Genomic DNA, 21,098 nt, shown 5'->3' on the forward strand with positions numbered 1-21,098 from the left:
GGTCAAAAGCCAGACTGAGGAGAGATAAGAAAAGAATGAGAGGAAAGGATGCAGTGGGTGCTCAAAAAACGCATGATGAATTGATTGAATTAGACACAACGAGCCTTCTGTCCTCTACCTGAAAGTGTTTAGTTTTTGCTGTTTTTGCTATTAGTGTAAGTCTGGCAAATACTAGCCCTGGTCAGACAAAGCTGCAGAGACACAGACAGACAGAAGAGAAATGAGAAAGCTGTAAAATTACCTTGAAAGAAAAGCTACTCTGGAGTTGAGATATGTTCATTCTGTGATAGAGGAGAGTGACATCATGTCTTTCCTCTGGAGGTGAAGTGGCCTGGAGGGAAGATTTAAAGATGGGTCACCATTGATAGCAACCCACTGAAACTGTCCAGATCTGCATACCCAAGAAGCCACAGGTCAAAATCTCCATGGTTTCTCTTTTCTCTCTCAAGTGATCCCCATGATCCTGAGGGAAATTTAAGTCAGGTATAGGACCTGGTTCTGAGAAGGTAACTGACAAATGCTTACCAGTGGATTAATTAAACTCTGACTACTAACAAATGCTAAATGACAGCCTTTCTGGTGAGGCATTGTAGTTATAATAATGGAAAGAACACTGACTTTGGAGTCAGAGGTCTTGGGTTCAAATTTCACCTCTGATGTTCCTTATGTGACTATGGGTAGGTAATGTGAGTTTTCTCATCTGAGAAATGAAGGGGTTAGACCAGGTAGTCTCTGAGTTCCTTCTAGCTCTCGATTGTGGATCCTATCAGAGCTGGAAGGGCCCTTAGATGTCATCTAGGCCAATCCCCTTATTCTACAGAGGAGTAAACTGAGGTCCAAAGAAGTGACTTACCCAAGATCATACTAATAGCCAACAGAAAAGCCCGACCTCCAACCAGATCTATGATCCTATAATTTTCTTCATCCATCTCCCATGGACTCTGCTTTCTCTTCCACTAAAGTCAGATCCCACCTATTTCCTCTAGCTATCCCCCATGCCTAGAATTCTTCTTTCTCATCTCCATTTCATGGCTTCCTTGGCCTCCTTCAAATTTTAGCTGAAGTCCTGCCTCCTACAAAGGAGGCAGATTTGCTTAATTCCCTCTGAGGGGGCTCCAGTGTAGCCTGGCTGTCTGTATGCTGTCTCCTCCATTAGGCTGCAACTTTGTGCCCTCATCCCTCTGTGGGCTACAACAGTGTCTAGCCCACAGAGAATACTTAATAACAGCTGTTTGGTCCCAGGCCCTTACGTTCTTACTCACATTGGCAATTTCAGTTTCAAATTTCATCACCAGCAACATTTCATTCTCCACAAACTCATCATCTTTGGTGAAATTCAGATCAGCCCGAATCATCTTAGCTATGCTGATCATGAACTGGAGGTACGCCTCCCGGACCTGAAGCAGAGGGGAGATAAAGATGGGTAAGGAGAGAGATAGGAGCAGAGGGGTAGAGACACCAGGCAGAAATGCCCAGTCCCTCCCAATATTCAGGTCTGTTTTGCTTTTTTTTTTTTACACATCACCCCAGGCACACACAAATCCATCAACCTGAGGAAGCATAGAGCTCCTGAAAGGATATGTATGGAGATCCCAGCATTTAGAGCTGGAAGAGACCTTAAGAGATCATGTTTCCCAACTTGCTCAGATACTGAGTCTCAGGGGCGGGGAGAGACCAGGCCAAGGAGCCAGTATCAGAACTCAGGGTCTGACTGCCTCCAGGTCTCTTTCCACTCTATTCTGTCCCAGGTATTCAGAAAATGACAGAGTTGGGGAGGGTGGTGTCTTTGACTTAGAGCAAGAAAGGACTTTTGAAGTCCTCTGGTTCCTACGCCTTCATTTTATAGATGAGGAAAATGATATCCAGGGAAAGTAAAATGACTTGTCTAGGTCACGCTACCTGCAAGTGGAAAAGATTCAAAACCAAGTCCTCTGACTTTAAATTCATAGGCTTTCCATTATATCTTACTGCCTTTTTATGAAAGATCCTTAGATACAATCGAATTCAAACCTTTTGTTTTCAGTAAAGGAAGAAATAAATCCAAGGCAGGTCCCTAGTCTCACCTTCCAGCTGGTGAGGAAGCCCTTTAACAGCATCCCCAGCCAGGGACTGAAAGTTTACTTTGTATCAGGACATCTAAATACACTAATGCACTAATCTCTCTTTTTTAAAAAAGCCCTTTAAGGCTTGCAAAACTTCTTACATGTATTCAGTCCTCAAAATACTCCTGAGACATAGGTGTTATTGTTAACTACATTTTATAGATGAAGTAACTGAGGCAGACAGCAATTAAGTCCCTTGCTTGGGTTCACACAGCTAGTAAGTGTTTGAGGCTCGATTTGAACTCAGATCTTCCTGATTTCAAATCTGAATGAGATAACATATAGTGTTATATCCCTTATGAATAAGGGATATGCTGGTGATTCCCATATTTCCATATGTGATCAAGGAGAGGATTGGAGTAGCTGGGAGGAATTATCTTGGGAGGCTGGGATGAGCTTCAAGGGGGATCAAGGGCTGGATGCAAATGCTATCTGTCTCACAATTGGACCGAGGGCTTCCTTGTGTGTCCAGAAATAACTGGCAGCATCAGCAGGGGAGGGGAGCGAGTGTGTATGTGTGTGTATGTGTGTGTGTGTATGTGTATGTATGTATGTAAGGGGAGGACCATCCTCTTAACATCTACATGCACCCCACCCAGGAATCCCTCAATGAAATGATGCACTAACCCTCTTGTAGTTGCCACTGTTGAAGTAATAGTCTCTGGAAGGCATGCCCAGTGATGGCTGATCAATCTGCAGACCAAGTACAGAATGAGATGTGAAGGCGAAGGGGCAGGGAGAAGCACAATTTCACCTCCAAACTCACCCCCGCAGCTAAAGACCATACTGAGTGTGATCACAAGTAGGAAGGCAGAGGAGAGGGGATTACTGAGCTCATCCCCTCCAGTACCCTAGTGGTCAGACCTCTCTACCACATCCATGCTACACAGTGACCTAATCAATGAAGGGATGGTTTGCTTTTGATTAAGAGTTCAGGATGTTGGTAATAACAATGATAATAAATAATAACAACTGATATTTACCTAGCCCTTTAAGGCTTGCAAAACTCCAGACATGTATATATAGTCCTCAAAATAACCCTGAGACCTAGGTGTTATTGCTAACTACATTTTATAGATGAGGAATCTGAGGCAGATAGTGGTTAAGTCCCTTGCTCAGGCTCACACAGCTAGTAAGTGTCTGAGCCTGAATTTGAACTCAGATCCTCCTGATTTCAAGTCTGAATGAGATAACATATAGTGTGCTTTTCAAACCCTGAAGTTCTATATAAATGCTACCTTCTCTACCAACTTCATATATGAAGTAGAAAACAATTAGCAAACCAATGACATGGATTTCTCTTCAGTCTTTTGTTGCCACTACTCATTGCCCTGACTGATTTTTAGTAAATAAAAGTATATTTGGTTTCCTGTGACTCATAATTTTTCATAGTTTGGAGCTATGTCACTCATATACCCTCCCAAAGGCTAACTTCTGCAGTACAGTTTGGATATCAGAAACAGATTTGGGGAAAGAAAATTCAACTCTAAAATACATCTATTTCCTGATTAAAGGAAAGGGGTCACTACCAGCTTTGAATCAGGCACATGGCCCCCTGGAAGAGAATCATTTCCCCATGCCTAGGAGAAGACTCAGAAAACGAAAGATTGAGTTTCTCTCAGGTCCCGGCAGCTGGTATCTTGAGCCCACATTCAGATGGACCATCAGAGATTCAGATCTGTGTCCTCCAGTCAGTTTCTCCCTATCTAATATCCCCATCAGATAATGGGTTGAGTATTTCTCTGGGAGGCTGCAGCTCTTGTGGTAGGTACCCCAATGCCAACAGCCAGTTAGCTATCTTTCCCTCTTCACTGAGCTGAGGAACCAGGTGTGGTACTTACATAGATGATGTGGCTTCTGGAATCTCGATCGTCATTCCAAACAAACATGTCAATAAGTAGCCGTTTGTTGAATTGGGAGTTCATCATTGACAGCTTCTCTTCCATGACCCAATAGGGTTCTAGGAATTTAAATTCATAGAATGTTAGAGCTAGGAAGGACCTTAGAGCACAGGATGTCAGAGCTAGGAGGGTCCCTAGAACTGACAATGTTAGAACTGGGAGGGACCTTAGAACCTAGAATGTTAGACCTAGGAAGAAACTTAAAGAATGTTGGAGCTGGGACAGCCCTTAGAACAGAGAATGTCAGAATTGGGGGGGGAATTTTAGAATACAGAATGTTAGACCTAGGAGGACTTAGAACAGAAAATATTAGAAGTGGGAGGGACATTAGGACATAAATATTAGACTTGGGAACAAAATGTCAGGGCTGAAACTTGAGAACATAGAATATCAGAGTTGAAAGGACCTTTTGAATTTAGAATGTCAGGGTTGGAAAGGACCATAGGGCAGAGAATTCCATAGCTGGAAGGAATTTTAGACATTAAAATGTCAGAGCTGGGAGCACAAATTCTTAACCTTTATTGTAACATAGACCCCTTTGACAGTCTGATGAAGCCTATGGACCCCTTCTCAGAACTGTGTTTTTAAATGCATAGGATCACAGAAGAAACCAATTATATTGAAATAAAGATTTCCTTTTTCCTCATTCAATTTCACAAACCCCCTTAAATCTATCCATGGAACCTTAGATAAGAGCCCCTGCCTTAGAGATAATGTAGTCCAATGACTTCATGTTAAAGACTGGGAAACTGAAGCTCAGAAAAGGGAAATTATTCTTACCAGTTCACTTGTCAGGGGAATATAGTTGTCTTAGGAAAAAAAAATATCCGTTAAATTAATTCTGCTTTGACAGTTCATTTTTACAGGACATAGGTCTGTATCAAAGTTCTGAGAGAAGTTATCAATTAAATTCTGAAACAGTAACTGCTTATATGCACATGACAAGGAGTAGACCATGAGAGTTAATAGTGAGAAAAATCTCCTCTGTGATTTTCATACAAAGAGTTGAACAAACAGAGAACATATAGTGAATAACTGGGGAAATATGGATGTCAGAACCAATCTAATAGTATGGGGAAAATAGAATTTATCTGAATAGAGAGAGAAGATGAGGGTGTAGTAGAACTATAAACTATGGTGGGGTTGGTCTTGGGGAGGACCCAGATATTGAACAAAGAAAACTAGTAAGAAATGAAATAGGAGATTTCAGAACTGGGTTAAAGAGAGGCCAAACTCTTTCTCAGTATCAGGACTCACTGGGTAAGCTTGTTGGCCAGTGAAGGGCTGAAGTTCTATTTCTACTTGCTATTGAGGAAAAGAATCAGAACAAACAAGGGCTAAAGAAAATATACTCTGCTTTTTATGTAGTCTGCTCTTGGTTATACATGGCAGTCGAGAAATAAAGAGAATGGATGTTACTCTTCATTATGATTTGTTGTGGAGAGTAATAGAAAAGAGAAGAGGAGACCACTGAAAATATTTCTCTGCATTGTTCTTACTGAGAGAAGTCAAGCTCAGCATGAATCACCTCAACCTGATGTAGTGGTGAAAGCGTCTGTTTAACACTCAAGTGATATTCTTCAAGGAACATATATGGACAACTCCTAAGATAGGAAGAAGGCATCAAAGTTTCCAGTTCCAGAGTTGTGAGTTGTCTTGGCCACAAGTCTTCCATATTATATATATTTATTTTATTATCCAGGGCTTTAGGTGTGTGTCCACCCTCTCTGTAGCCCATGTGTACAACAGGGGAGACTGGAATTAAAGTTGATGGATGGAATGATCTGTCTATATAATGTGCCTGCTTTGCATTTTTGGTAATTGTTTTGGTCAAGACTAATCGGATGATTTATTCATGGGGAATGGTATCAGCAAGAAGTCACCCATGAGTCACCCTAGGGTTCTGAGAGAGCAGTATTTTGTGGTCCAACTCTCTAGGGGGCCACCCTCACTTGCCACAGTGGGTGTAAGAGTGGGGAGCAAGTCAGCACCAGCTTAGGGAGAGGAGGAGAGAAAGAGTAGAGGGAGACAGAGAAAATGAGAAAGAGAGAGAGACAGAGAGAACCTAGGGAAATCTGGGGGGTCAATGCCCTGACCCAAATATAGAATTGGTTAAGATCTGACAATGAAAGAACCAGGACTAGATACCAGTTTCCAATTCTCTATTCAGGACCCTTTCTATGGGAAGAATTGAAAGAACTCAAGACCTACTGATTATCAATGACCCTGTGTGTTTTTATAACCCTTTTCCTTCCTAGGTTTTTCACTTTTACTTATTGTAAGCACATCTTATGCTTCCTCTTTCCCTATAAAACAGAGAAAGACTGAATAGAAAAGTGGCTTGATTTGTTTTTGTTTTGCCTCCAGCTAATTAGGAAAGTAGGACCAGTCAGGGACTGGGAGGACCTCAAAAATCTCCATCATTTTGATGGACACAGGATGTGTGTCACAGATAACGAGCTGTACCAACCCTTCCTAGGAGCCCCAATATCTCTCCCTAGCCTGAGGATAGAGGTGGGAGAAGCTTCATCTCTGCTGCCTCTATCTGGGACCAAGTTCTGAGAGTAGTTGTCTGGCAGTGAAGGAATTGGGATGTGCAGGGAGAGGTAGACCACAGGCAAACACTGATGCTGCCTTGTTCTTCAGGGTATAGTCTCATACACTTGCAGCACTTGCTGGCTCTTACAGATCATTTCCCATTGATTATCTTATATAATCCTTATGGAATCCCTTGGAAATAGGTTGTGCAAATATCATTCTTCCTATTTCATGGATGACAAAACTGAAGACCAGAAAGAAGAGATGAGGACTGGAAGCCAAGTCCTCTGACTACACCATGATGCTCTTTCACCGATCCACTTGCACTCCTTTTACCTTAGGAAGGGTCAATGTTAGTCACTGTTACAAGCCTAACAGGATCGTTTCTATTCCCCTCCAAATCTCCCTTCCTTACCAGAGTTCTTCTCCAGCCCCTGGGGCCAGTGGAGGGCATAGGGCATCATGTTGCTGGTGAGAGGGTGAGAAGTCAGGTGGGGCTCACATACCTCTGACTTCCTTCCAGTTGTCAGTAGCTACTGGCCAATCTCCCACAATTTCTAAGATCTTTAACAGAGGCTGAGAGTCCCGTGATTCAATCAGACCTGAAACAGAAAATGATGATACACACCCGAACACCCAGAAACTCGAAGGGCGCAGGAACTCCTCCAGAAGCATGAATGACTCAAGTGCATCCCACACACATACAATCACACTCCATGAACATATGCATGGAAACACAAACATACATCGACATCCAAGGCACAAAATATAAGCAACATGAGCACTTCACAGACATGGAAATACCACAAATACAGAGAAACATGCAGATTCAAACGAGATAATGTTTATAATGTACTTAGCGCAGTGTCTAGACTACAGTAGGTGCTCTATAAGTGTTTATTCTCATCTCTTATTCCCATGTAACATATGTCATGCAAACTAAGTTGTAGATGCACACGATACAGAAAGACAGTGCATAAAATATACATATTCCAACACACAATAGTCCTAAAAACATATACAACACAGAAACAGGCACAATATGGTTCTAGAAAAACTCAGTCAATGAATCAATCTACAAGCATTTGTTAAGCGCTTGCCAGGCATCAAGCTAAGTATCGTAGAAGAGAGATGGGCAAAGACCTAGTCTCTGCCCTCATGGAGCTCACAGTGAAATGGATATGACCAAGTATATGTAAAGTACAAATGGAGGGGATGGAATGTAGCCCTCGAGAGGAAGGTTCAAGTTCTGGTCTGACTGGGAAAAGTGCCCTGCACAAAGTGGTTTCTGAACTGAGTCTTAAAGAAACCAGGGATACTAGGAGGCAAAAGTGAGGAGGGTTGGCATTCTAGGCATGCGGGAAAGTTACTGCAAAGGCACAGAGATGGGAGATGGTAGCTAGAAACAGGAGGCAGGCAGTATAGCCATTCTAGTTTGAGAGTAGAGACTGAAGAGGAGAATAAAGTTTAATAAGACTAGAAACGTCGGAAGGGATCAGATTATAGAGAGCTTTATAAGTCAAACAGGGGATTTTCTATTTGACCCTAGAGGTAATAGCGAGTCACTGGAGTTTCTAGAAACCCACGCACACAACACAACATGAGAACACACAACACCATCATAGGAACACCTAATATCCAACACAGAAACATATACAAGAAGAAATACACAGAATAGTACAGATACATAAATGAGTCTGACACAATTAAGGCACACATAAACATATAAAACACATACAATATAGTGACATACATAGACACATGGCCCAGACACATAGAAATGTAACATCAACCAGAAGAGGCATCCAGAAACATACATGAATACAATGTAGACATACAGTCATACAAAGACACCAACACCGAGACAGCCCTAAGCCCTTCTCCCCTCTCCGCCTGCCTGCCTTTTCCTCTCTTGCATGCACTCACTATTTTCCTGGATTCCACTTTCATTTGCCTAGCTCCACAACTGCCAAAGATAAATCTTGCCAGGGTCATTTCCTCTGGCATTGAGGTTTATAAAGAGCTTTGCACAATCTCATTTGAGCCTCACAATGACTTCTAGAGATAGGCAGCATAAGTATTATTGACCTCATATTACAAAAGAAAATGGAATCAGTGCATGATCACACAGCTAAGGCTCAAACCTGACTCCCAGTCCGATCCTCTTGCCCCTATCCCAAGATACCCCTGAAGTAAGGTCTCCAGACTCACTTAGGCAGATTCATTTGGCCTCTTCTCCTCAGTGGCTGTGTCTGGTGCCCTCAATGGAGCATATAGGAGTAGCGGGGGCTGCTACCCAGAGCCACTGCCTGTGACTCTACCTTTTTCCCACCTCCAACCTCCAGCATCCAACCTCCAATGCCTTGTAGGGTCTCAGGTACCTGCTAGTACTAGCAGAGCTAAGCATAGGGAGTTGGTGGGATAAGAAGAGGTAGCCTCAATTTACCCTGTACCATAGTGTTGACTCCTGGGTGCACTAGTTCAGACACTGTTGGCTGTTCCTCTCACCCACCTCCCAGGTTTTTCCCCAGCCCCACATAGCACAGCCTAGGGTAAATCCCAAATCCAAAGTACAGAAAAGTCAGACATCACTTACTTTCATTCATGCAGGAACTATACAATATCTTTGCTTTCTGGATGGCATTCCGGTCTCCTTCTCTAGGGGTCTCAAGCACACCTGGGGCAGAAGGGAGAGCACAGCTGGATGGGGGCCTTAGGAGGAGACAAGAGAACCCTGGTCATTTCTGCCTGTGGTGGAGAGCAGGGTAAGGAGTGGACTATTCCTTTACCTTAGGAAGGCAAGAGTGATAGAGACTGGGAGAGATTAAAGGTTCTCATCCAGAAAATACATCTTCCTCATTTCTTTGAACAAGTCAGGTATTACAGATGTGGAATACTGTATATATACTGTCAGAATCAGCTGATTCATTGGTTAGTTTTGCTGATCTGACTTTCGGAGCCTCTTTTTTTCTTTTTTCTTACAAGAAATGGCTTCTTGGGTAGGGAAGTGGGGAGTGATCTATTAAGAAATAAAGAAGTAATGTAAAAACAGGTATCAATAAACTAAAAATAAAACGTAACCTCTCCAACCAAGTCCAGATCCCAGTTGATGGACACAACCGAAAAAGCCAGTCTTGTCTGTTGGCATTCTGAGGGCAGAGTGCACAGTATGACAGGTAGATTCACTTCTGGTGTGGGAAAGGGGCATCTGCTTGCTTTCTACTATCTCTTGTCTCTCAGCTATGGGGGCCTGAGGGGTGGCTTTAGTTTGATCCTCATTTTTATCAGATCTTAGGAGTAAGAAACATTAAAGACTTAGATATCTTCGAGTCCAACACCCCCATTTTAAAGACGAAGAAACTGAGGTTCGAGGAGTCAGTTAATGGTCTGGCCAAGGTCACACAGCTCTCATAGAACTGAGATTCAAACTCAGGTCTTCTGACCTCAAATCAAATGCTTTTTGTGCTATTAAGATTGCTTTCTTCAAGGAGACTCAGTGGAAAGAATGTGGGATGTTAATACAGAAGACCTGCCTCTGACACCTCCTCTCTGTGGGATAATAGATAAGTCATTTAATCTCTTTATGACTCAGTTTCTTTATTTCTCCAATTCTAGGGTTGTAGTAGATGGCTTCTGACATGCTTTCCAGGTGTGCAGGTATGAGTCTAAAAACCTGAGGCCTTCCAAGTTCCTAGAATACTTCTCCCATAGCAGTCTAGAGATTTGTTGATTAATTGGCACCAAGTTTATACCCATAGACTGTACCGTCTTGCCAAAGGTTGTATACAGGTACCTTTGTTGTGCTGAGTTATTCTGGTTTGAAAGTGGTAGCATGGGTAAAGGGGTGTTACCACTAGCATAACATAGATATTATGAGTAGACTAACAAAGTATGGTGGAAAGAGAGCTATGCTGGCAGTCAGAAGGCACTTGTGCCACTAACTGGATGACCGGGCAATTACTTTCATCTTTCTGGGCTTCTGTTTTCTCAACTGTAAAATGAGGGAGTTGGATGCCTCCCTTCCACCTCCAGATATATGATAAATTATCTATACCCCCCCCCCCAATATAAAGTCACTGCTTCCCATAGGGTTAACCAATACCATAAGCCCAAACCAGAGGTGGGGAACCGGCAGCCTCAAGGTCACATATGGCCTTCTAGGTCCTTAAGTGCAGCCTTTTGATTGAATCCATACTCCACAGAAGAAATCCCCTTAATAAAAGGAACTGTTCTGTAAAAGTTGGACTCAATCAAAAGGCTGCACCAAAGGACCTAGAAGGCCACATGTAGCCTTGAGGCTGCAGGCTTCCCAGCCCTGGCCCAAACTGTGACTCCTGGCCAGAACAACCCCTTCTGCTCCTCACCTTTGAGTATGATTTCCAGCTCATCCCGCAGGTTATCAAAGATGCTGTATCGAGAGCTGCTCTCCGGAATCACATGGCGGTTGATCCAGCCCCCACAGGCATACTGGTAAAAGTCATTACAAGGCTCACTGGTAGGGTCCATGTTCTGGATGATCCTAGAAGCTGTCCACCACAATGGCATATATTTGAGATTTGGGGGAGCCTGGAACCCAAGATCAAGACCCAGAAGGGCTTTGACTCCACCCCCAACTGATGTGTATCTGGCCACCGGACCCAGAAAACTCTGGAGGTGACGGTGAGGCTGGTGACTCTGCACAGCCCTGACTCACTTCAATCCAATTCATTTGCATGTCATGGCATCACCTCCCTGAAGTCATGGTGCTCTTTGAGAATGAATGAGAAAAGAAAATAACAACTAGTGCCCAATCACAGGAAATGACTAGGTCAAAAGGAGCTTGCCCTTGGGAGGGGCATTTCCCACCCCCTTTTTACTCCTGCACAGTGACAAGGCACAGGGAATGAGGTGGGGTGAGTGATTGGGCACAATGTGTATCCAGGGGGATGGGCTATTTCTTTGCTTAGTTGAACGCTCATGGAAGAGACACTGAAATCAGCGGGACTTTCTAGGTAAAGTAGAAAATGCTTTTATCTTTATTAGCAATGGTTACCATTTCTAAGGTACTTTAAGATTTATAAATATATTGTCTTATTTCATTCTCACAACACTTCTGCAAAGTATGTTCTCCCCATTTTACAGATGACGGAACCAAGGCTTAGGGAAGTTCAATAATTTACCCAGTTAGTTGATGTGTGTGAAGGGAGTTAGATTTGAAAACAAAACAGCTCACAGATTTCAGGGAGTTTCTTTGGTTCAGTCCACATCCAGTACTATCCCCAATCAATCAACAAGTGAGTGTGGGTTAACCAGTATTTATTCAAGCAATGCCAAGAACTGAGTTTTACTTTCTCTGTCTCCAGCTCTCATCCTGAATAATGAGGATTTTCACTTGGAACAATGGCCTTGCAGCAGCATAGTCAGGAAGTAGGCCTGATCCCAGTGGCTGCTGGGGAGGAAAATTGTTTGGGAAGATTCTCATGAGATGATATCAAAGAGAGAGTGGAGTACTGCATGCATCATGGTGGGAGAATGGTGCGTTACACCTGGAAGCAGGAGTGGGTCAGGTTGGAATAAATCCTATCTTTGATACTTATGATCTGTGTGACCCTGTGCAGGTCTGTAGAACTAAGCCTCAATTTCCTCATTTGTGAATTGAGAAGGTGAGGCTAGATGGCCACTAGGGTCTACTTCAACTCTCAATCTATTATCATAAAATCCTACAAATGTGGAAGATATATAGATAGATAGATATACATACATATATGTGTAGAAATATGTGTGTATATGTGTGTGTAGAAATATATGTGTATATTATATAAAATAAGTGTGTGTTTGTGTATGTGTGAGAGAGAGGAGAGAGAGAAGAAAAGGGGGAGAGGTTGAAAGAGAGAGAGAGAGAGAGAGAGAGAGAGAGAGAGAGAGAGAGAGAGAGAGAGAGAGAATGTTTTTCTTTTTCTCTGGTCAGATTTTGGCTATTTTGTCATTCATTTTTCCATTATTAAAGATACCCTTTGTGTTTTTCTTTAAGTTTTTCTTTTTGTTTTGTTTTGTTTTCTCCTAGCCTCCCCCCTATTCCTTTGACTCTTTCCTCATGACAAAGGAGGGGGGGAAGATTGCTTAAGAATTGTCAAATGACAAGATAGCCAAGTCTGACTATATCTGTCATGCCAGGATGGTATGATAATGGATGGAGACCTGTAAGGGCTGCTAATGACATCTAACCCCACCCTCTCATTTCACAGCTAAGGAGAAAGGTTCAGAGAGGTCAATGTACTTGCCCAGAGTTAGACAGCTGATAAGAATCAAAGGCAGGATTTGACTTACTCTTGATTCCAGGAGCACCCTTCTCTCCATCCTGCCTTCCCTCAAACTCCCCAACCTCAAGTTCTCTTCTGAACTTCCCATGATCTTATAAGAATCTTCCCCAAACATTTTTAATCTGGGAAACCACTGGATTCAGGTCCACTTCCTACTTGGGGATACTGCAGGATCTTTGTTCCTAATGAAAATCCTCATTATGATGGATGAGAGATGGAGACAGAGAAAGTGAAGCACAGTACTTAGCACATGTTTAATAAATGCTTGCTGATTGATTGGGAAGGAAGGAACAGAACAAACATTAAGTGCTTACTAGGTACCAAAGCACTTTACAAATATTACCTTATCCAATCCTCATAACAGTCCCTCCTGGGGGAGGGACTTATTGTTTTAGTGTCTTTATTTTACTATTGAGGAAACTGAGGCAGACCTCTGGTAAACAGTTTCCCCAGGGTCACACATCTGGGGGCTCCATTGGATGTGGGCTGAGTCAAGTGATTCAGTGACTCTGAAACCCTTGAAGATTTTATTTCCAAACCTAGCTCCCCCTCCCTCATCAACTTCTCTTCTTGTCATTTTCTCTTCAAAGTATAAGGGTGCATGGGGGTGTTGGGTGTTGTCTTTCCCTGTGGAATGCAAACTCCTTGAGAAGAGGGACTATTTCATTTTTCTTTCTACTTCCAGCGCTTAGAACAATTCTTCATACACAAGTTAGTGCTTAATTAACGATTGTTAATTGATGGGTTGTATGTAGGTAACTGAGGGTCCTGCATAATCAGAAGTTTTCTCTCACTGGTGTCCTCAAGACACTGACCAGGTAAACCCCAAATGAATATGACACATCTTTCCTGATAAGCACAGAAACCATGCCAATCTGCCCCCAGGCTGACTGGTTTATTCTTCCATCATGAAGAGGAATCTAAAAGCTGTCTGTGCCTATGACGACTTCTCCTTTCCCTGATGCTTGGGGAAGCCATCAATCAGGCAGTTGGTCAGCAAGCATTTATTAGGCACCTATTTATATGCCAGGTGAAATGCACATAGAAAGGCAAAAATGTGTTCCCTTCTTTCAAGTAGCTCACGTTCTAATGGGAGAGACAACATGACAACAAATAGGTCAACAAGATCTATAGAGAGTGGGTGACAGGTCTCTCAGAAGGAGGTGCTAGCAGTGAGCTAGTCATGAGATCCAGTAGACTTCTCTGATATTTCCCTGAAAGGTCACAAAATCATAGCTCTTGAGCTTGAAAAGACCTCAGAGGCCATATGATCCAACCCCTTCAATTTTACTGAGACAAGGGAGGTTGTGACTTCCCCAAGGTCATCAGAGGCAGGATTTGAACCCAAGGTGGAGCCAGTGATCTCTCCACTGTACCCTACTCCCAACCCTGTTTGGCTGAGTCCCAGGCTGTCCCAGACAGCCTTCTGCTGTTTCCTAGAGAAAGCAACTGCCTATGCCACCCAAGCATTCCCATCAAGGCACTTTGGTCCCATTATTTCCAAGTGGTCCAGAAAACACTAGTTGGTGGATTTAGGGATGCAGTGTTCTGGATAATTGAGGGAAGGAAAAGAGAGATCAAGAAACAACCAGTTGGAAGTGCATGTTCTCCAATGAGATCTTTACATCAGGAGAAAGCATGAGATAGCTTCTAGCATCTTGAGTTGCAACCCCGATGGCAAACTTAGGGAAGGATTTGGACAAGAGTTGCCCACAATGGACAGGCCTAGATGGGCTGTCATCTGTATCACTGGAGGGAACTTCCAAATCAATGACATCACAGCTTCAGTGGAAATTATGAATAAACTAGAAGACATCTAGCCAAGGGTAGCCAAGATAGCAGAGTCTCTTCCATGTGAGGATAGTTAAAGGAACTGAAGATAGTTAGCCTAGAGAAGAGAAGATTCAGGGAACACAGGAGAACTGTCTTCAAGTCACATGGAAAGGAGATAGATGAATAATCCATGGAAACACAAAGATACTTCATTACTCGTCTCCAGGCATCCTCTCTGGTCTTTCCCCTTGCCAGGAATACTCTCTCTCCTCAGATCCACTTACTGACGTCCCTAGCTTCCTTTAAGTCTCAACAAAAATCCAATCTTTTACAAAGAGCCTCACCCAACCCCTCTTAACCCTAATGCCTTCCATCTTAATTTTTGCCTATTGATTTTGTATATAGCTTGTTTGTATATGTTTGTTTGCATGCTGACTGCCACGTTACATGTGACTTCTTTGAAGGCAAGGACTGCCTTTTGCCTCTTTTTGTATCCCCAGTGCTCAGCACAGTGCCTGGTACATAGTAGGCATTTAATAAATGTTTATTAAATTGACTGAATGCAAGTTTACTTGGTGAAGACAGAAGAATCAGAAACACTGTATGATAAATTGCAAAGAGACACACTATGACCTGCTTGTCTCTGGTTCAACCTTATTTCCTAGATAAGGAAACTAAGAATTAGAGAGTGTGCTCTCTATGTTCTAGGCCCTGAAGAGATGTTTGTTGAATGAATGAAATTGCCCCCCTCCCAAGTTTCCATGTTTCTGTTGAAGGGATTGTTATTTTCCTAGTCACAGGCAATGTGTGGTTCAGTGGAGAAAGCATTAGGACTAGAGTCAAGAAGATCTCAGTTCAAATCTGACCTCAGGAACTTAACTAGCTCTATGTCCCTGCGAAAGTCACTAGCTTTTTTTTGCCTTAGTTTCCTCATCTATAAAATGAAGGGGCTGGACCAGAGTGCATCCAAGGTCCCTTCTAGCCCTGATTCATTCTTATTTAATTTATCCTCCTGTCCTCTCCCCCGCCCCCAACCCCTCATCATCTCTTGTCAGTTGCTAAGTCTTATTTACAATATCTCTCTCACCCATCCCTTTCTTTCCATTCACCAACCCAGTTCTGGGCTAATAGCTCTTTCTCATACTATTTTCAATAGTCAGTCACCTAATTGCTCTCCGTGCTTCTAAGTCACTCACTCCCTTCTCAGATCCATCTTATACAAAACTGCTGAAATTACCTTTCTAGAATATATCTGATTCTGTCACTCCCTTGCTCACAAAACATCCTGGGATTCCTATTGTCTTTAAGCTAAAACATCAACTTCTCATCAGAGCAGTTAAGGTACTCTACAATCTGGGATCAACCAGCCTTTCCAGCTTTATTTCCTTTGGCTACCTTTCATGAACTCCACCTTCAATCTAACCCAACCCAATCCAATTCAGTAAATTAAATTGCCTGTTAGATGTAAGGCTTGAGGTTCCAGCAGAATTAGACTACTCATCTCCTGCCTCCAGGGCACTTGCCATTTCCCATGCCTGGAATGTACTCCTTTTTCATTTTCACCTCTAAGAATCCTGGAACCTTAAAGCTCAGATTAGGTACCATTTCCAAAAAGTCTTTCCTAATACTCAGTAATTCTCTCTCTCTCTCTCTCTCTCTCTCTCTCTCTCTCTCTCTCTCTCTCTCTCTCTCTCTCCTCTGCTTTCTCCTTCTTCCTGTCTTTCTCCTCTTCTTCTTGTCTCCTTTTTCTTTTTGTCTACTTATTGTCTTTTCCTCCTCCTTCTCTTCCTCTTTCTTCTCCTCCCTCCTCCTCTTCCAGTCCTTCCTCCTCCTTCTTATCCTCCTTTTCCTCCAATTACCTTTAATTATCCATTTCTGTAGTAAATTATATCCTCCCTCCTCCCATATAATTTAAACTCTTTGAAAGCAGAAATTTCCTTTCTGTCCTTGTATATTTAGCACCTGGATCAATGCCTGGCACATAGTAAGTGATTAAAAATGTGCAGTTCAATTTAATGAAATGACTAGATGATAGTGCATCCCAGTAGAAAGAGTACTAGATTAGGAAAGACCACCACATTGGGAGTCAAGAGACTGACTCCACTGACTTCCACACCAGCTACCAATCTTAGACTAGTAATGGAAGCTTAGTCCAAGAGAGCACAGGGAAAACCTTGTGTCTAGTCAATTTCAGGGTCAGAATTTGAACCTAGGTCTTCAGACTCCCAGGCTGGCAGCCCTTCCATTGGACCAGTCAATTCCTAAGCTTTTTCTGCTATCAACCAGTCAATCAATGAACATGTCAAGTATCTGCTATGAACCAGGGTTTTCATTGATTGATTGATTCATTCAGACATTCATCCAAGGAGCCCACATTGTGTTGGTGGAAGTCACATGCACATATAAAAGAATACAAAATCCATACTACTTGACACATTAGGCACTTAATAATGCTTGTAGGTTAGACTAATTTTGTGGAACAGTGCTAGCAGCTAAGAAGATTTCATATAGAAGATGATGTTTGAGCTGAGTTTTGAAGGAAACTGGAGACTTTAAGAGGAAGAGGTGAGAAAGCAGAGCATCCCAGGCGTGGGAGATAGTTTTAGCAAAGACATGATTGGGAATATGAAGTGCCTCACATACAAAACATCCAAAGGATAGGTTGGCTAGGTCATAAGGGGAATCATACGTAACAAGATTGGAAAGTTAGGTTGGAGCCAGATGATGAATGTCAAATGCATATGTTCTCATTTGATCCTGGAGGCAAACAGAGGACCAGTGGCATTTTTAGAACATGGGGATGACATATTCAGACCTGTCATTTGGGAACTATGTGGAAGATGGATTGGAGCAAGTAGAGACTTGAGATAAGCAGACAAATCAATAAGTTAATGCAGTGTTCCAGGTTAGAGATGATAAAGAAAGGGTTGAACTAGGTTTACAGAGGTCAAGTTATAGAAGTCTGTATGACAACCAAAGCAACCAGCAGTGCAGCCTAGGAGCTTTGTCAGCTCAGCAGCCAATTACCCTCCTGTCAAGCTCTGGTTTCATCCTTAACTGAGATGGATGGTAAAGCATCCCTAGGTTGAAGCCTTTTCTAAGATCAGGGGTCAGTGGAATATGGCTACACTGGAGGGATGGAGGTACATTCACCATTGAAATTCACAGTGATCTGTTCTGTGTGGTTGATACTGCAGGCATGAGCCAGGCTTCCTTTCAATTCCTTTTGTGGGGAAACAGAGGGAACATTTTGCTTACCTGCTATCACACAGCCAGGGTGGACACAGATTTCTCCAAAACTGGTAGCAATTTTGGGGTCTGTAAAAGGTAAACAAGAAAAAACAAAACAATCATATGGAAACAAGATGTTCTGGAGAGAGACAAAGATGTTACCAAAAGGTAGCTGAAAGGGGAAGGAGGGTAAGGAAAGGATCACAGATTTCAAGCTGGAAGGGACCTCTGAAGCCATTTAATCCAGTCTCCTTATGTTGCAGATGAGAAAGTACAGCCTAAGAGATGTGAAGTGACTTGCCCAGGGTCACACAGCTGCTAAATGTCAGAACTGGGATTTGAACCAGGTCTTCAGAACTATACATTCACTCTCTCAAGGGCCCCTACCCTTTTCTTTGCTGATGGTTCCAGGCCACCAGGGGCATTAAGGGTGGTAACATAGGCACCATCATAATTCACCAGACCCCAGGGAGGACTCCATGCAGAGGCCAACAGTCCTGTCCAGGGGACATTGCTAACTTATTTTGCTTTGGAAAGATTTTGCTTAGGAAAGGTTTAAACAGAAGTCAATCAGGACAGTCTGGATTTATGGGGCTTTAGCAGAGTGTGTTCTCAAATTTAACCTTCTGACTCCATTCCACCTGCCTCCCTCCTTCTCTGAAGCCCTGGGATCACCTCTGATATTTCACCTTTGCTTAGACTGTGCCCTTCCTTTTGGGATCTCTCTCCCCCTCTTCTTAAACATCCTGTAAGGTCCAGCTAGAGCCATAGTGAATATTTGTGCCCACAGCAAGGGAGAAGCTTACGTAAGGTACATATAGCCCCTGAGGCCAAGGGATCAGAAAAGTACTTTCTACTAACTGCTGATCTTGACTATTCTTGGTAACAAGGCATTAATCTCAGTTGTTTCTATGCTATTTGAGGACCAGCAGTACTGTCACTGCCCCCTCTAAATTTCAATAGATCAAAGCCCCTATTGTCCTACCTTAGTTATTGTTTTGTTCTATCACCCTCTACAAAACTTTCTCATGAGGCCCACATTGTGCTCTGAAGTCTTAGAGTTCTTATGGTGCAGGCCACACAGTCCAACACAGGCGGCACGATTTTGTTTGTTTGTGAGGATATAGACTAGCAGTTACATCAACCTCACCTGTTGCCTTTTCAATTTTGTGCCCAAATTGGGCACTTACATAGGGACACTGGGCATTGCAAAGAACCTTCTCACTTGAGTGTTTTGCAGTCTTGCTGAGTGGAGCTGAATAACTTGAAGGGGATCAAAACTGCTTCATTTAGTAAAATGAAAGGGGAAGATTGAGCCAGTAACAAGATGCTTTCACACTTTCAACATACCTGTTAATTGCTGGACATGTCAATTTGGGAGCAAGACCTGAAAAGGGTCAGGTGGCATCGCAGCTGGCAATCTTGGCCTTTTCTCTCATTAATAGCCCAAAGCAATGTATCCCCTAAATCATACTGCCAAAGTCATTCATCCCCAATGAAGTCTTCCAAGATGGACTCAGTCCAAAGTGACCTCTTTCTCTTCTGAGTTCCCAGAACACTTACTGTTTGTTACCTCCTCATCTGGCATGAAATATAGGTTGCTTTATATTGTTATGGGAATGAATGCCCTGTTTCTCCCAAATAGATTGGAAAACACAATCTATTTTTTAGCATTCTCTTTTTCACTAGGAAGTACTATGACTTGCACCCAGTAGATGGTCAATAACTATTTTTCAGTATTGATCACATTTTCAAGTTGTTTCTTGTCTTCCCAATCACTCCCTAAGCTCCTTAAGGTTAATGAAAGTCCCTTTTATCCCTCCTGTCTCCCCAACAGGGCTTAGTTCAAACTTAGGCACAAGAAAGATGTTAGCAAAGGCCTTGGAGGATGGATTTGATTTCTCTCTCTAGTACCTGGTTGTTATATACAGGTTATCACCTGGACTTTTTGAAAAATCTTGCTCCTGAGTTGATTTGCATGGCAACCAGAGGCATTATGGGTGTTGTAAACTCTGGTAGCAGTAATGGTGATTATTGTTAGTGCCCATGGTCACAACGCCCACAGAGATATCCTCTGGTTGGTAAATGTAGCTTCCCAGGCAAGCTTACTCGGACTATGCTTATAACAGGCAAGAAAAGGGCTACCTTTGAAAGCTCTTCTTACAAAAGTCTTCTCTTCTCTTGGGATATAGAACGAAAGGGGAGAGAACAGCAGTGGCTTCCCTAGGGAAAAACAGAAGACTTAGCTAATCTCCAGGTGTAAAGAATTAGATCCTGCTGTCGTTGGAGAGCTTCCACTGGGACCGTCCCACCTCCTGGTCAGTTTTCAGAGGTAACCTCTAAGTTCAGGGCTGGTGAGCTCCCCTATTGAAAGACAGATTTAAAAATAATAAGGACTTGGGCTCCCCTAATGCTAGAGGGAACTGTCCAGCATGAGACAGACTAGATCTTCTCATACATTATTCCTCACCATGGACTCTTTGATATAGTGACACTGGCCTCTGGTTATTCTACAAACAGGATGTTCCATCTCTTCCTTCCAGGGATTCTCTCTGGCTCTCCCAATGCCTGGAATGCTCTTCCTACTCTACTCCAACTACTGATCGCTTTGGCTTCCTTTAAATTCCAACTAAAATATCATCTTTTAATGAAGTTTTCCCTAACCCCTCTTACTTCTAGTGCCTTCCCTCTCTTAATTATTTCTTATTGACCCTCTATAAAATTTGTTTGCATGTTGCCTATTCAATTAGATTGCAAGCTCCTATCACAGTGCCTAACACATAGTAGGAGCTTAACATGTCTTTAACAGTTGGTTGATTAGCAACAATAGATAATTACTGAACAAGTTGCCTGGAAGTGATGCAACATCTGTACTGTCTTTTTTTAAATCACAAAGGCCTTGACTGATGATTTATTCAGGCACTGCAAATACATAAAATAAACCCAAGTTTACTGAGAATGATAGATGTCCATATGATAAACTTTTAAAAAATCTGCCAACACAATAATGGCAAGAAAATTCACATTAAAATGTGCTGTTTTTCAAGGAAAGATTCTATGCCCATTATTGTTCTTCCTCACCTTAAACCATGAGCATTTCTCCTAAAGAAAATTAAGTTTGACTTTCATATTAAAGAGGGAATCAAACCAAGACATTTTATTCATCACTTTAGGTATGTAATAAAGCAATTTAGTTCCCCATGAAGAAGCACAATAAAGTAGCTTGTACATTCCATGGAATCTTCCTCCAATGA

The 21,098-nt window shown here is 42.5% G+C and overlaps 1 protein-coding gene across 5 annotated transcripts in view; it reads right to left on the reverse strand.

Moving 5' to 3' along the window:
- MMEL1 (membrane metalloendopeptidase like 1) overlaps nt 1-21,098 on the reverse strand; it is a 60,731-nt gene that overhangs the window by 26,494 nt on the left and 13,139 nt on the right. For 4 of the 5 annotated variants that reach the window (XM_072608617.1, XM_072608614.1, XM_072608615.1 and 1 more), the window contains exons 3-11: nt 19,990-20,067; nt 17,872-17,931; nt 10,906-11,067; nt 9,138-9,218; nt 7,048-7,143; nt 3,944-4,062; nt 2,730-2,795; nt 1,263-1,397; nt 242-331 (exon numbers count right to left, since the gene is read on the reverse strand). In XM_072608617.1, the coding sequence (XP_072464718.1) occupies nt 242-331; nt 1,263-1,397; nt 2,730-2,795; nt 3,944-4,062; nt 7,048-7,143; nt 9,138-9,218; nt 10,906-11,067; nt 17,872-17,931; nt 19,990-20,067 (887 nt within the window). The remainder of the gene's footprint in view (nt 1-241; nt 332-1,262; nt 1,398-2,729; nt 2,796-3,943; nt 4,063-7,047; nt 7,144-9,137; nt 9,219-10,905; nt 11,068-17,871; nt 17,932-19,989; nt 20,068-21,098) is intronic. The other variant, XM_072608618.1, reaches the window with a different exon arrangement.

The sequence above is a fragment of the Notamacropus eugenii genome, chromosome 5 (genome assembly GCF_028372415.1).
Source record: "Notamacropus eugenii isolate mMacEug1 chromosome 5, mMacEug1.pri_v2, whole genome shotgun sequence".
NCBI classification, from domain to species: Eukaryota; Metazoa; Chordata; class Mammalia; order Diprotodontia; family Macropodidae; genus Notamacropus; species Notamacropus eugenii.